This window comes from Podarcis cretensis (genome assembly GCF_951804945.1).
Source record: "Podarcis cretensis genome assembly, chromosome: 2".
NCBI lineage: Eukaryota > Metazoa > Chordata > Lepidosauria > Squamata > Lacertidae > Podarcis > Podarcis cretensis.
The window spans coordinates 25,017,083-25,030,123 of NC_137171.1; the positions used below are offsets into that span (position 1 = coordinate 25,017,083).

At 44.5% G+C, this 13,041-nt stretch overlaps 1 protein-coding gene across 2 annotated transcripts in view; it reads left to right on the top strand.

The window, feature by feature from the left end:
* Nucleotides 1-4,307: 4,307 nt before the first annotated feature.
* Nucleotides 4,308-13,041, top strand: part of MAP2K6 (mitogen-activated protein kinase kinase 6) — a 77,654-nt gene continuing 68,920 nt past the window's right edge. The window contains exon 1 of one of the 2 annotated variants that reach the window (XM_079965641.1): nt 4,308-4,756. In XM_079965641.1, the coding sequence (XP_079821767.1) occupies nt 4,741-4,756 (16 nt within the window). In that variant the 5' untranslated portion in view covers nt 4,308-4,740. Of the gene's footprint in view, nt 4,757-6,094; nt 6,340-13,041 lie in introns of those variants that run through there. The other variant, XM_079965642.1, reaches the window with a different exon arrangement.

The window sequence follows — 13,041 nt, forward strand, 5'->3', positions numbered from 1 at the left end:
TACATAATCAATATTAATCATATTATTTATTATTTATTTATTATGCTGGCATAATATAAAAGTTAATATATTAAAACAGAAATATAAAATGCAGGTTTAAATATCATACATACAAAAACAGGGGAAAGAAAGAAAAAAAAAAATACACACAAGAACAAGAAAGAAAGAAAACTTGCATGTAATTCCAAGCAGGCCATTATCTTATAAAGAGCCAATACTTCCTGCTTAACCTTCCCAAAAGATTTAACTATGTTCCAGTAAACTATAACCAGTATTAAATTGTTTCTAAAGGAAGGAATTTCTATTTTTCCATAGTCTTTTAGAATGTGCCAGTTTAACCACTGTTTGTCACACATTCCCGAGATGCTAATGTTATTCCCCCATAGTGCTGCATAACTTCTACATGTACTGGAACGGGAAGATAATTTACAAAATTTGGATAGTCCTTTTTTCTGGATTCACTGAAGTGCATAGGCCAGTTCATAACCAGTAATATATTTCTATGGTAACACAATCTTTCCAGACGGCTTTTATGTATCTACAACTCACATTTATTTTTATTTATTAAAAAACCCACACACTGCCTTTCCAACCACTTTGCCCTCACAAGGAGGAGTCCTGAATAATTATAAACAAGAACAACAATATCAACATTAATCAGATTCACCCTTTAAATTAAGCAGGACCATTTCACTTAGATGGAGATTAATAGAAAGCAGAGTGAAATGAAAACCTCGTAAGGGTTTTCTGAAGAAAGCCACAGGGATTGGACCATACCAACATCATTTGGGAAGGCATTCCAGAAGTGCAAGGCCACCACTGAAAAGGCCCTGTTCCTGGATCCTCTCAGCCTAACATCTCTTATGGACAGACTAGACAGTAGGACCTCAGCTGCTCTAAGAACCAGGGCCAAGTAGTCCTTCAGGTTTAAGACTTTAAAGTCAATTGGACTTTGTTTCCCATTCAGAGCTCACAATTTGAACTAGCAGCACCATACATCCTTCTCATTTAAATGCTATTTCCTGCTTCAAACACTTAAGTGTCCGGCCTGATTTTCAGTCTTCCCATATATATATATATATATACACACTACCTTTAAAAATGTTTTTTTTTTTTTTTTTAAAATATCTGGAGTTGCACCACAGCTGCTGATACCTCCTCCTTTTGCATGATGGAAGTTTTTAATGTTTGGTGTTTTATCATTGTTTTAATATTCTGTTGGGAGCCAGCCAGAGTGGCTGGGCGGGGTATAAAATGATAATGATGATGAAGATGAAGGTGATAATAATACCACTTCAGCTACATAACGATGGAAACTCGGAGCGTGTTCACCCTTAGGAAAGATTCTCAGAAAAATATACCTAGATTTTTAATGCAGCTTCAAACTTTTTGTTAGAAGGTACAAATTTACTTTCTGACTTGGTGTCGTGAAGTAGCAGGACGACAGGCGGGAGGAAAAGGAGGAAGAGGATCCCGACGAGGGGCATAGCAAAGATGGGGACACACCAAGGTACCAGAGAAGGAGGGCCCATTGCCAGAGTGGCCTCCATCTCCACGAACACAGCGGGATCTGAGGCACAGGGAGCAGTGGGAAGGGCACTCTAGAAGGCTGAAGCAGGCAAGGGCCCACAGCCCAGCTCCCTAGGTGGCCAGGTGGGGCTTGCTAGCTCTGGGAAGAGGTGTGTGATGCCTCAGCTGTAGGCTTGAAGCAGGTGAGGGTCACATGGCTCAACAAGCCCAGATGCTGTAATCAGCATGCCAAGTACAGCGGTACCTTGAGTTAAGAACTTAATTCATCCTGGAGGTCCGTTCTTAATCTGAAACTGTTCTTAACCTGAGGTACCACTTTAGCTAATGGGGCCTCCCGCTGCTGCCGTGCCGTCGCCACACGATTTCTGTTCTTATTCTGAGGTAAAGTTCTTAACCCAAGGTACTATTTCTGGGTTAGCGGAGTCTGTAACCTGAAGCGTCTGTAACCTGAGGTACCACTGTACAAAAGAGGGGCTGTGCCTGCTCATCTGCCCATGTTTTTGGAACTTGGCTTGGATGTTCCTGGACCGCCATGGGACTGTGTTTCGGGTTTGACTCTGGACTGTATCCGGACTGCTGGACTTCAGACTTGGCTACTTGGATTGGTGTTGGACTGTGTTTCCGGACCTTTGAACATTGGTTGTGTGGAATGACCCCTGGACTTTCGAGTTTTGGACTTGGCATATTGACTTCCTTCCAGGTAGGCCAGGGGTTGAGGACACTTGACTAACCTAATCTATGAAGACCCTTTTCCCCCTTCCACTTCCCAGTCAACGGAAGCGGTTCAGTACAACATAAACATTGGAAGAAGGCAAGCGAGAGTCCTACAGAGTTGATTGTGTCTCCTACTCTAGAAGCACAAACCCAGAGGACAAGCAAGAGGCCATATGTGTGAGAAAGTGAGAGTATTTGTTTTTTGTGTGTTAAGAGAAAGAGAGACTGTGTATGTGTGTGAAAGAGAAGGTTTGTTTTAAGCGAGTGTACGGGAGGAAGTGTGCAACTCACAAAACTTTTATAGATACTTCATTCCTTGAATGCTACGTTGTGACTCGACTGTAGTCTGTGGTGAAGATGGCTCACTCAACCGTGAGTGATCTGCTGTGTAACGGTCTTCAGTTCGCTCTGTGAATCTGTAGCCTCATTTGTCCTCTGTGGTTTGGCTCACTTCCTTGAGTGATCTGTCTTAGGTGTGGTTTGAGTTGGCTGCCATAAATTCACCGACTGACCTTAAGAACAGGCATAAATTCACCGACTGTCCTCTTGGACCTGCTGTTATCTGAAATGTCTTGTAAATAAAAATTAATTTCTTAATTACGCGATGCATATATGTGAGCAAAATGTGAGGTGTAGGTTGCAGCTGGTTTCCCTGCTTATGAATGCAGTTTCTGTATTGTGCTGGTGATTCATTAGGGAGTAAAGGTAAACCCCACGGCAGGGTGAGCTCCCCTTGCTCTGTCCCAGCTCCTGCCAACCTAGCAGTTTGAAAGCACACCAGTGCAAGTAGATAAATAGGTACCACTGTGGCGGGAAGGTAAACGGCGTTTCTGTGCACTCTGGCTTCCATGACGGTGACTAGACTTAACCGCCAGGGGTCCTTTACCTTTTACCCATTAGGGAGTCTGAATTGTGCGCTGGTCTCTGGTATTATGAGTATGGTTGCATCGCTCAGTTTCAGGAGACTGGCAAGCACGACTAATCATTCTACACAGGCTCTGCTCTTTTAGCACTGGGCTTTTCAGTTTGTTTGGCTCTGTCCCTGGGTGCACGAATTCTACCTGTGGGCAGCAATTCGTGACAGCAGTGCTCAGCACCCTCCCTGCAGGCCCCCACCTCTGTATCACTAGGGTGTGGCAACTGAGCGTATTAGCTCCCACCTCCTGGACTCTTACCCTGAGCATTACTCAGGTCTTGGGATGAGAACTATACATGTGACTGAGCTCACATCTACACCATAGATTTAGAGCAAATGGCTTCCTCCAAAGAACCCCGGGAACTAGATTTTGTTGAGGATGTTGGGAGCTGTAGCTTTGCGATCAGTTCTTGTGATCCATAGAATGGTAGAGTTGGAAGGGACCCTGAGGGTCATTTAGTCCAACCCCTGCAATGTGCTTGAAATGCATGGCACCAGGCAATACTTAAAATAATAACCACAATATTTCTAATAGCAGAGAAGTAGAAATCAAAAGACCTGAGATTTAGCACTGGATCAACAAATCCTGGTTCATCCTCCAGTCTTTTAAAAGTGACCTGTAATTGAAGAGAACGCAAAACAACCTGCATTTTCAAAATATTGTCACCAAACAATACGGAGTGCCTCCATTTAGATGGCAGGAAAGTATTTATTGAGGTAAACGCCACTGTTTATCTTGGGCAGTGTGTCTTGCTTGCATGTATGTGTTTAGACTAAAAGCTTAAGGCAAATTAATTCAGAAGATGCTCAACGGCTAGTCCTGCTGATATTTCTGTATATCGACAACATTCTTCCGAGAGGCTGAGCATTCCCTGGTATATGTACTGCCATGCGAGGCGAGGGGTCGCCACTGTTGGACTGCTAGACTGCAGTACGGCAATTCCTATGTTATGAAACTGCCATTGGATAGACACGAAGTCTCGCAACGTGGTTGCATGCTCGCTCTGCTAGGCAATGCTTCTCTGCAGCTTTCCGATTACATAGCAGAAGACTGTGCGCGGCCGTTTCCATTTCCTGCTTACATTTTCCAGTGGGATCTGTGCGCCGCCGCTGCACAGCAGTCGCCTCCAAGTAGATGGCTCCGTGTATCTTAATCCCACCCACCTCCCTCCTCGAGCATGAAGACAACGGAGTCTCCTTAAAGAAGCTCTCAATGGGCTATCCGGATGAACTACATTACCCACAAACCAACGCGCTGCTCGTAGAAAGGACGTCTGCGCACTAAGGCACTCGGATCCAAGTTTGGAGCTTTTAGCTGCCAGTCCTGGCCCATCATGTAGGTGCAGCAGAGCCTTCCTTACCATTGCAATAGGGGGTGAAAACCCACTTTGCAATCTGTTTTGCAAGGTGTGCAATTGCAGTTCCTTCCTCTGCAAGGAGATCTGCTGCAGGGAGTCAGAAAAACTCCAGTTGCATGAAGACTGAGCGCTTGCAGTTTTCATCTTTGTTGCAAAACTAGCTACTGAAGAGAGAAGGCAAAGTCTTTTGTGTTCCCCTCCCCCATCAAAGCAGAGGGGAAAATGTCTCAGCCGAGAGGTAAGGCTCCGACTTGCGTTCCTTGCAGATATGCAAAAAGTCGTCCATGCATTATGGAATTGCATGCATGCAATTTTGGGGATGCAATTGCATTTTGAAGTTTGAGGCTTTGAATAGCTCTCAGTTGCATTTCCTGTTTAGAATGTACCTTTTTTTTCCTCCTTGCAGACACACACTGGCGCGCGCACACACTCACGCACATACACATAGGCACACATAGTTCCTGTAAGGCAGGGCTTGCAGTTCAGCTGTGCATTGACGTTATTTGCATTCTTCTGCTGGGATTACAGAGCTCTTTTTTTTTTTTTTGCCTTTTGCACAGTCAGGGCAGATAAAGGCTTTTGAAGGGCTTATGCATTTAGCTGCTGTATATTTTATTTTTTTATTTTTCCAAAAAAGGCAGAACGTAAATCTGCAAGACAATTTACCTTGAAAATTTAAGCCAAACTTTGTATTAAAAAAAAAAAAATTATCTGGAGGAAATGGAAGCTGAAACTTGAGTGGAGTTACTAAGAATTAAATATATGCCTCTGTTTCTATGGGAAAGTATTGTTCTGATGCCAATGCTGAGCTCATTTTCCACAGACCTACCCCCCCCCCCCCCCCGTCGCAAGCTGTGCGTGTAGTTTTAGGAATGGATTTGAGAAAGTTACGCAAGGAAGTCTGCGTTTTCTTATACTGGAACACGGATTTCTTGGTTTGGGATGTGTGTAAATGGAGGCTGAGCAGATCCTTTTCTCAAAAGTACTGGAGAAGGTTCTGTGTCCTCCTAAGGCTGGCAACACGGTTTAAAAGATGGGCAAACGTGGAAGGATAATGGACATGGAATAAAAATGTAGACAAGCGTCCCCTTCAAACTTTGTAAGAGTAATGTTGAAAGTGGGAACTACTGTAGCCATTCTGCGTGGGTCTTGCAGTTAGGGGAGGAATCTAGTTGTCTATGCATGGATATATCGATTCAGTTTTCTGGGTTTTATTCTATTTTGCATTACAAATATCTGTGTTATATCTGAAGGACTTGTGGGTTTGGATTCCGTGCACAGTGGTGCAGAATGCATTTTGGGAAGCCACTTGTATGAGTTCCTTTATCGACGACTTCATTTTTTCCTCTCGAGGGTGGTCGGGAAAGGGGGCTAGAGAGGCAATCGGTGCTAATCGCAGTGTTTAATGTCAACCCCTCCCCTTCCCTAGTTGCACTTTGTGGCGGCTGAATTGCATAATTTATTCCCTATTTACTGCAGTCCTCTCTTCTGGCCAAATGCAGGCTGATTGGAAGCTCTCAGCAGAAAAGAGCCCAATAGGTTTTTTTTTTTTTTGCCAGTCTAAAAGGATGGCTAGCAGAGAATGTGGCACTCTTCCTTTCTTTTCGGATCCAACATGTTGATCTAGTTAGCAGCCAAGAGGGGAATCCATCATTTGATACATGGAGGAGGAAAAGGGGAGGATGTAAAAACCTGAATCTCCCTTCTCTTGCCTTGGAAAAACTGATTAAAGCTGGAGGAGAGAGACAGTGAAAAAGTACTCCTTTTTTTGAGGGACTGGATTTGTCTAAATTGAAGAGGAAAGTGCACCAATTCATTCAGGTTAGATCTTGCTTTCATTCAGTTTTGTTTGCGGCCAGGATCCATCATCTTGTCTGGTAAGGCCATCATTTACCAGCCTAGAATTCCGGTTTCCTTTCCAACTCTCATTCTGTCCACGTGAAGCATTTCCATACATATATTTAGATGTGTAGAATGCAATTTTCAGGTAGATGAGGTTGTGTGTGTGTGTGTTTTTTTTAGGTACTATAAAGAACACAAATGAAGCAAATGTTGGCTCCGAAAACATCTAGAGACCTTTATTTCAAAAGAATAAAGGTGTCTGTATGCAGCAGAAGAAGTGTAAGGGGTAGTGTGTTAAACCAGCAGAAAGAAAAAGGCCTAACTTTGAGGTTTGTGGGGGTAACTGTGTACACGGAACTTCAGATTGTAAGCTCATTGGGGACAAGGGACTTGTCTTTTGCTCAGGTTACCCTGCAGTGTTAACTGGTGGGTTGGACAACAGGGAGTGAAGGAAGTAAAACGCAAGGGTTACAAGGCTTCAATATAAAGGAAATACAATTGCATTTACTTGTTATTTCTTTCAGCCGAGCATGAGAACTATGGGATTCTGTGGATTGTTTTTGAGATGCTATAAGAGATGCAATATTTTTAAAATAATACACCTTGACAACTGTAATGGCACAAAGGAATCTTCTTTTGGGTATGCTTTTTTAAACACGAGATTGATAAAGGTAATGGTAAAGGTAAAGGACCCCCGGATGGTTAAGTCCAGTCAAAGGCGACTATGGGGCCGCGGTGCTCATCTCGCTTTCAGGCTGAGGGAGCTGGCGTTTGTCCACAGACAGATTCCCGGTTCATGTGTCCATCATGACTAAACCACTTATGGCGCAATGGGACACCATGATGGAAGGCAGAGCGCATGGAAACACCGTTTACCTTCCTGTTGCAGCAGTACCCATTTATCTACTTGCACTGGCATGCTTTCGAATTGCTAGGTTGGCAGGAGCTGGGACTGAGCAACGGGAGCTCACCTCGTCGCGGGGATTTGAACCACCGACCTTCTGATCGGCAAGCCCAAGAGGCTCAGTGGTTTAGACTACAGTGCCACCCATGTCCCTAGATTAATAAAAGGAGAAGCTAGCTCCCTGCCATGCAAATGATTATTCAGATACAGTGTCCAAGGGGCTGTCACATGGAGGATGGAGCAAGCTTGTTTTCTCCTAAGACTGAACCAATGGCTTACAAGTTACAAGAAAGGGGATTCCGACTAAACATCAGGAAGAACTTTCTGACAGGGTGAACTGTTTGACTGTGAAAGAGATCACCACGAGAGATGGTGGACTCTCCCTTCCTTGGAGGTTTTTAAGCAGAGGTTGGGTGGCCACCTGTCATGGATGCTTTAGTTGAGATTCCTGCATTGCAGATCACCCTTAGGTTACCTTCTGATTCTGTATCTTTTTTTTTTTATTATTACCTAAATTGTGGCATTTATTTCTGGTCTGGGGGATTTTCTTTTTTATAAGCGCAAGCTGCTGGTCCTGACCCAAATGGGGAAAGTTGATCATGTGAAACCTTTGGGTGCCACCTCATTCTGCTAGCAGAAGCGCCAAGGCAGGCTACATAAGGGGGACTTATCCATGGGGCAAGCCAGTTCTTCTGAAATGGCAAGCTAATCTAGGACTGTTGGCATACGGAGGCATTTCCAGGTACCCTCACCTCGTGGTAAGACGGATTTAAGTGGTACTTAGCTCTAAACAATGTTGGAATCCCCTCCCTTTAGTCATGGATAGCTCAGTTGGTTAGAGTAATGCCAAGGTTGCAGGTTTGATCCCCATCCTATGGGACAGCTGCATTTTCCTGTATTGCAGGGGGTTGGACTAGATGATCCTGAGGGTCCCTTCCAACTCTACAATTCTATGATTCTATATTATATCAGACAGGCACTGTATCTTACTGTTTGGAGTCTGCTGAAAACCTTCCTCTTCCAACAAGACCTTTAAGCCGATATCTTTCTCAGTCTGTGCTGGAATTGTTCTTAGGTGTTGTAATTCAGGGGTCACCAACCCGATGACTCTGGGCACCACAGTGCCTGACAATGTCTTCATGGCAAAGACCCCAAACTGAGCTTTTAAAGAAATTATTTAAAGTAAGCCACTAGCTCTCCGAGAAAGAAATGTATAAGGGTACTATTCTAAGTGATTTCTGTGAAATTAGCCAGTCTAGCTGTTCCCACCTGTTAGTTGTTTTCAGTCAATAAATGAAATATGCCCCCTTTGAAAACCTTTTGCATATCCCGGGACGATGGAAATACAGATCTAGGCGAAAGCCATAAGGTTGCAGTCCTAACCTTACTTTACTTTTGAGCGCTGTTGAATTCAGCAGGACTTTGTTAACATTGTCAGGACTAAATCCCGTTCTAGCTCACAGTCTTTTTGGTTTCTGATATTGAACCGTTCACAATTATCTCAAGGCTCCTCCAGACATCCTTCTTATTGCACATTCATCCTCACCTGTGCTCGTGATGCTCTCAAATTGTTTATGCATGATATCGCTTTCAATGCCATTTGCACATGCAAATATTTCAGGGTGATTATACTGCTTTGGCTGTAATCGGTCAGGGCCCTGAAGTTTCCTGCTAAATATCTGCAAATTTTTATACTACAAATCCTTTACAGTCGTATCTTGGTTCTCGAACGCCTTGTGACTCAAATGTTTTGGCTCCTGAATGTCGCAAACCTGGAAGCAAGTGTTCCAGTTTGCAAACTTTTTTTTGGAAGCCGAATGTCCGACGTGGCTTCCGATTGAGTGCAGGAAGCTCCTGCAGCCAATCTGAAACTGTGGCTTGGATTTTGAATGTTTTTGGAAGTTGAACGGACTTCGGAACAGATTCCGTTTGAGAACCAAGGTACGACTGTAATAATAACAATAATATTATTTATACTCTGCCCATCTGGCTGGGTTCCAGCAAAATATAAAAACACAATAAAACATCAAACATTAAAAACAGGACTGCATTCAGATAATGTGCTGAAATGTACCCACTTATTTGATGTAACCACTCCCGCATAGTTCCTATTGATGCCAGGCGCTGGCATTCCATTGTGTGTGGAAACGAGCTTTGGTTTAGCCCTGCAACCGCAGCCTGAACCCAAACCCTTGAAAGTGTACAAATAGAAGCATGGCATCATAGTGCAACTGTCTTACACTTAGTGTAGATGGTGAGCAATTTTTTTTTTGGGGGGGGAGGGGTGGAAACACAGAAAACAGAATAGGTAGAGTTCACGTGTGGATGCAGTGACACAGAAACTTTAGAAAGTATAAGAGAACAACTGAGAATGTGGGCTTATCTGATAGAAATCCATTTCAGATGCCCTACTAGTGGCATAGCGTTGTTTGCTGGTGCCCAGGGCATGCTGGGCGGGAGGGCTGTGCTCACACTGTTAGTGGTGGTGGGAGGGCAGCCTAGTTGCTGACGCCATTGGAGCGACCCCACCCCCACCAGAGCAAAGTGGGGCTGTGCTGAATTGCCTGTCGGCCTGCACAGGGGGGAGCCTGGCTGGCCGGCCGGCCGGCAGGGCCCTTGGTGGGCAGAGAGGAACATCAGGCCATGCCACGCTGGGGTCACCTGCGTGCGGACGCCTAGTTTGTGCTCCCTCCTTGGCACTCCCCACGCTATGCGCCCATGCCCTACTAATGCATCGGCGCCATGCCACTGCATACAGCTGCTATTAAACAGCAGTCTGGAGGGGGCCTCAATATTCCATTAAACCCTTATTGAACCTGGAACGCTTCACAAAGGAGTTCAACAGGTGTATGGCAGCCGCTTTGAGCTACCAAGTCTAATAATGCCACAGACAGCACTTCTGAAGGGGTCGCGAGGTTCTCTTGACTTTAGCTCTTTGCTAGTTCCGTTCAGAAGAGTTGGCTGTGATTGCGTTCGGTTAAGTTTTGCTTTGCTTTCGTGTGCAATCTTGATCGCGTAGCTAACGTTAAGGCAGCGCGAATGACTATTTACAGAACTGGTTGCAAGAGGTTAAATACTGAAGTAATGCTCTCCATTGTTTAGTGGAAGGATAATTAGTTCTTGTTGCTTGAAATCGGCACTTAGCTGGAATTAGTCACTGAAAATTATCCCCAGGTAAAAGAGCACAGCAAAGGTTGAGCTCCAAAGTGCCCTGTGCTGGAATGGAAAGTGCTTCAGCTCATGGGGGGGTGGGATGCTGGGAGAGAGAATAGGAGCTGCAGACCTTTTGCGAGTCGTCGAGGTGCATTGAGTTCCCCTGACCTTCAGGAGAGGCCTTTCTTGATAGGGAGGAAGGGTGGCAGTGGATTTCGGCAGGTTCTTTTGCACGCAGGGTATCCCCTGGCATATCAAGAGCAGTATCTGCTAAGGTGAAGTTTCTTTGCTCATTCAAAAGTGTTCTTTATTTCACTGCTTATAAATATACATAAGAAGCCACTTCTGTGGAAGCCCTTTGTAAGGGCTGCTTCTGCAATGTGCCTCCTCCCCCTGTGTGCCCCTCCACTTCAAAATACAGTGGTACCTCGGGTTACATACGCTTCAGGTTATAGACTCCGCTAACCCAGAAATATTACCTCGGGTTAAGAACTTTGATGAGAACAGAAATCGTGCAGTGGTGGCACGGCGGCAGCAGGAGGCCCCATTAGCTAAAGTGGTGCTTCAGGTTAAGAACAGTTTCAGATTAAGAACAGACCTCCAGAACGAATTAAGTTCTTAACCTGAGGTACCACTGTAAGTGGCTGTGAGGAGACCCCCCCTCCACTGCCCAGAACACTGGAGGAGAGGAGCGATTGTTACATCTGGCAAGCTGATGTAGTTGCCCAGACAGTAGGATTCTCTTAGCTTGATGCTAAATTCGACCCAGTGTGATGGACGCAAATATTGGATTATGTTGATAGTTCCACTCTGCATCAGTTTCAGGTTGGGGCGGAAGGATGCAAAACCAACAAGAACATTAAAAACAAGCTTAAAATATTCCGTACTTAGGAAAATGTGAACCTCTGTGACTTGTGGAATAATTAAATGCATCCTCTTCCTTTTTTAAAAAAAAAACAACAGTTGATAATGTGTTTGGTGTATATATCCTCCCCTCCGCACACGGAATGCGTCAAGATTTTGCATGGCTCAATCCCATTTGGATGTAACGACTTGAGAAATGGGGATGTGTAGTGGAATTCTGTGCAAGATGTGAACAGCATCTGCTATCTTTGAAAAGTGGTAGAAAAACGGTATCCATTGCACACATGCCAGATTTTCGTTGCAGCTGTGCCTCTCGGGATATTTTCTTGTAGACTGCCATGGTGATGATGTTTGTGAAGGGCAGTTTGAAAATTAAATTAAAAAATTAAATTAAATTAAATACAGTGGTACCTCAGGTTACATACGCTTCGGGTTACATACGCTTCAGGTTACAGACTCCGCTAACCCATAAATAGTGCTTCAGGTTAAGAACTTTGCCTCAGGATGAGAACAGAAATCGTGCTCCGGCGGCGCGGCAGCAGCAGGAGGCCCCATTAGCTAAAGTGGTGGTGCTTCAGGTTAAGAACAGTTTCAGGTTAAGAACAGACCTGCAGAACGAATTAAGTACTTAACCCGAGGTACCACTGTACTGGTAACCCAATGCTTGCCAGTTGCAAGGGACTGATTTTGTGCAAGTCTCTTATGTCCCTGAAGAGGGATCTGGAGCCTTGCTGCACACATGATCCGTGGTAGCTCTTTAGGCAAAGTTCTATCTTTCTGACTCAAGTCAGGCATGAGGTTTGAGAGTGTGTACTTGGTACAGTGACTTCTGGTAGTGGGATCCCAGTTGCATCAGCGGAACCTGCCCCATGCCGTGACGCCCCTCTTGCGGTGAGCTTACCAGGGTGGCTGAGGGCTGTTTGAATTTCCCACAGTGCCCCAGAGTGATGCTCACAGCTGCTTGCCGCTATTGGGCATCAACTCAGTGTTAGAAACTCAGATGTATTAGCTGGGTGCCAAATGGCTCCATAAGCCAAGGTTGTAGTTGCCAAACATTTTTGGGGCCAGACAGCTCAAAAGTTGTATTTTTCGATTTGACTTTTTGGTTCCTGAAATTCATTCCGATTGGGCAGATAACATATAATGGATAGAATTCTGCAGGATGTGTTGTTAGTGTGTGTGAAAACAGACAAGATCCAAGTCTTCCCATTCATTCACCTCCGGACGGTGGAGACATCAGGCATCATCCTGGCTCCCGGACATTTTCACTTGGTGGGACGTGGTAGCTAGCCAGGTGCAAAATACTTGGAAAGAAACTATGGCTTATCATACTGTGCAAGTTGGGCCAGCGAGATCTATGAAATGCACAAAAGCACTAGATTTATTGTAGACAATATCTTTTTGTATTGTATATTCCATTTTTGTTAGATGCTATAAACTTTTGTAGGAGAGGCGGGGAAAAGTGGGGAATAGGAAGGCATGAAAAAGTGAAAAATTGCTTAAGTCCACTTACGTAACGTGGGCACAGATCATGTTTATTCCACTTTGGTTTTTGTGTGTTGCTGGTCTTATGTCCTTGTTGATATATGAAAAACGGGAGTAAAAATGGTTTTTGACGACCATACGCTATAACACCTAGAAAACTGCAAATAACCTTAATACCATTGCTAACGATGATTTACAGAAAATCCCTTTGCTTATTGAATTTGCAGCTTCTGACTTGCATGTGTTGTAATCTGAGCTAATACGTTTAGCAGAGG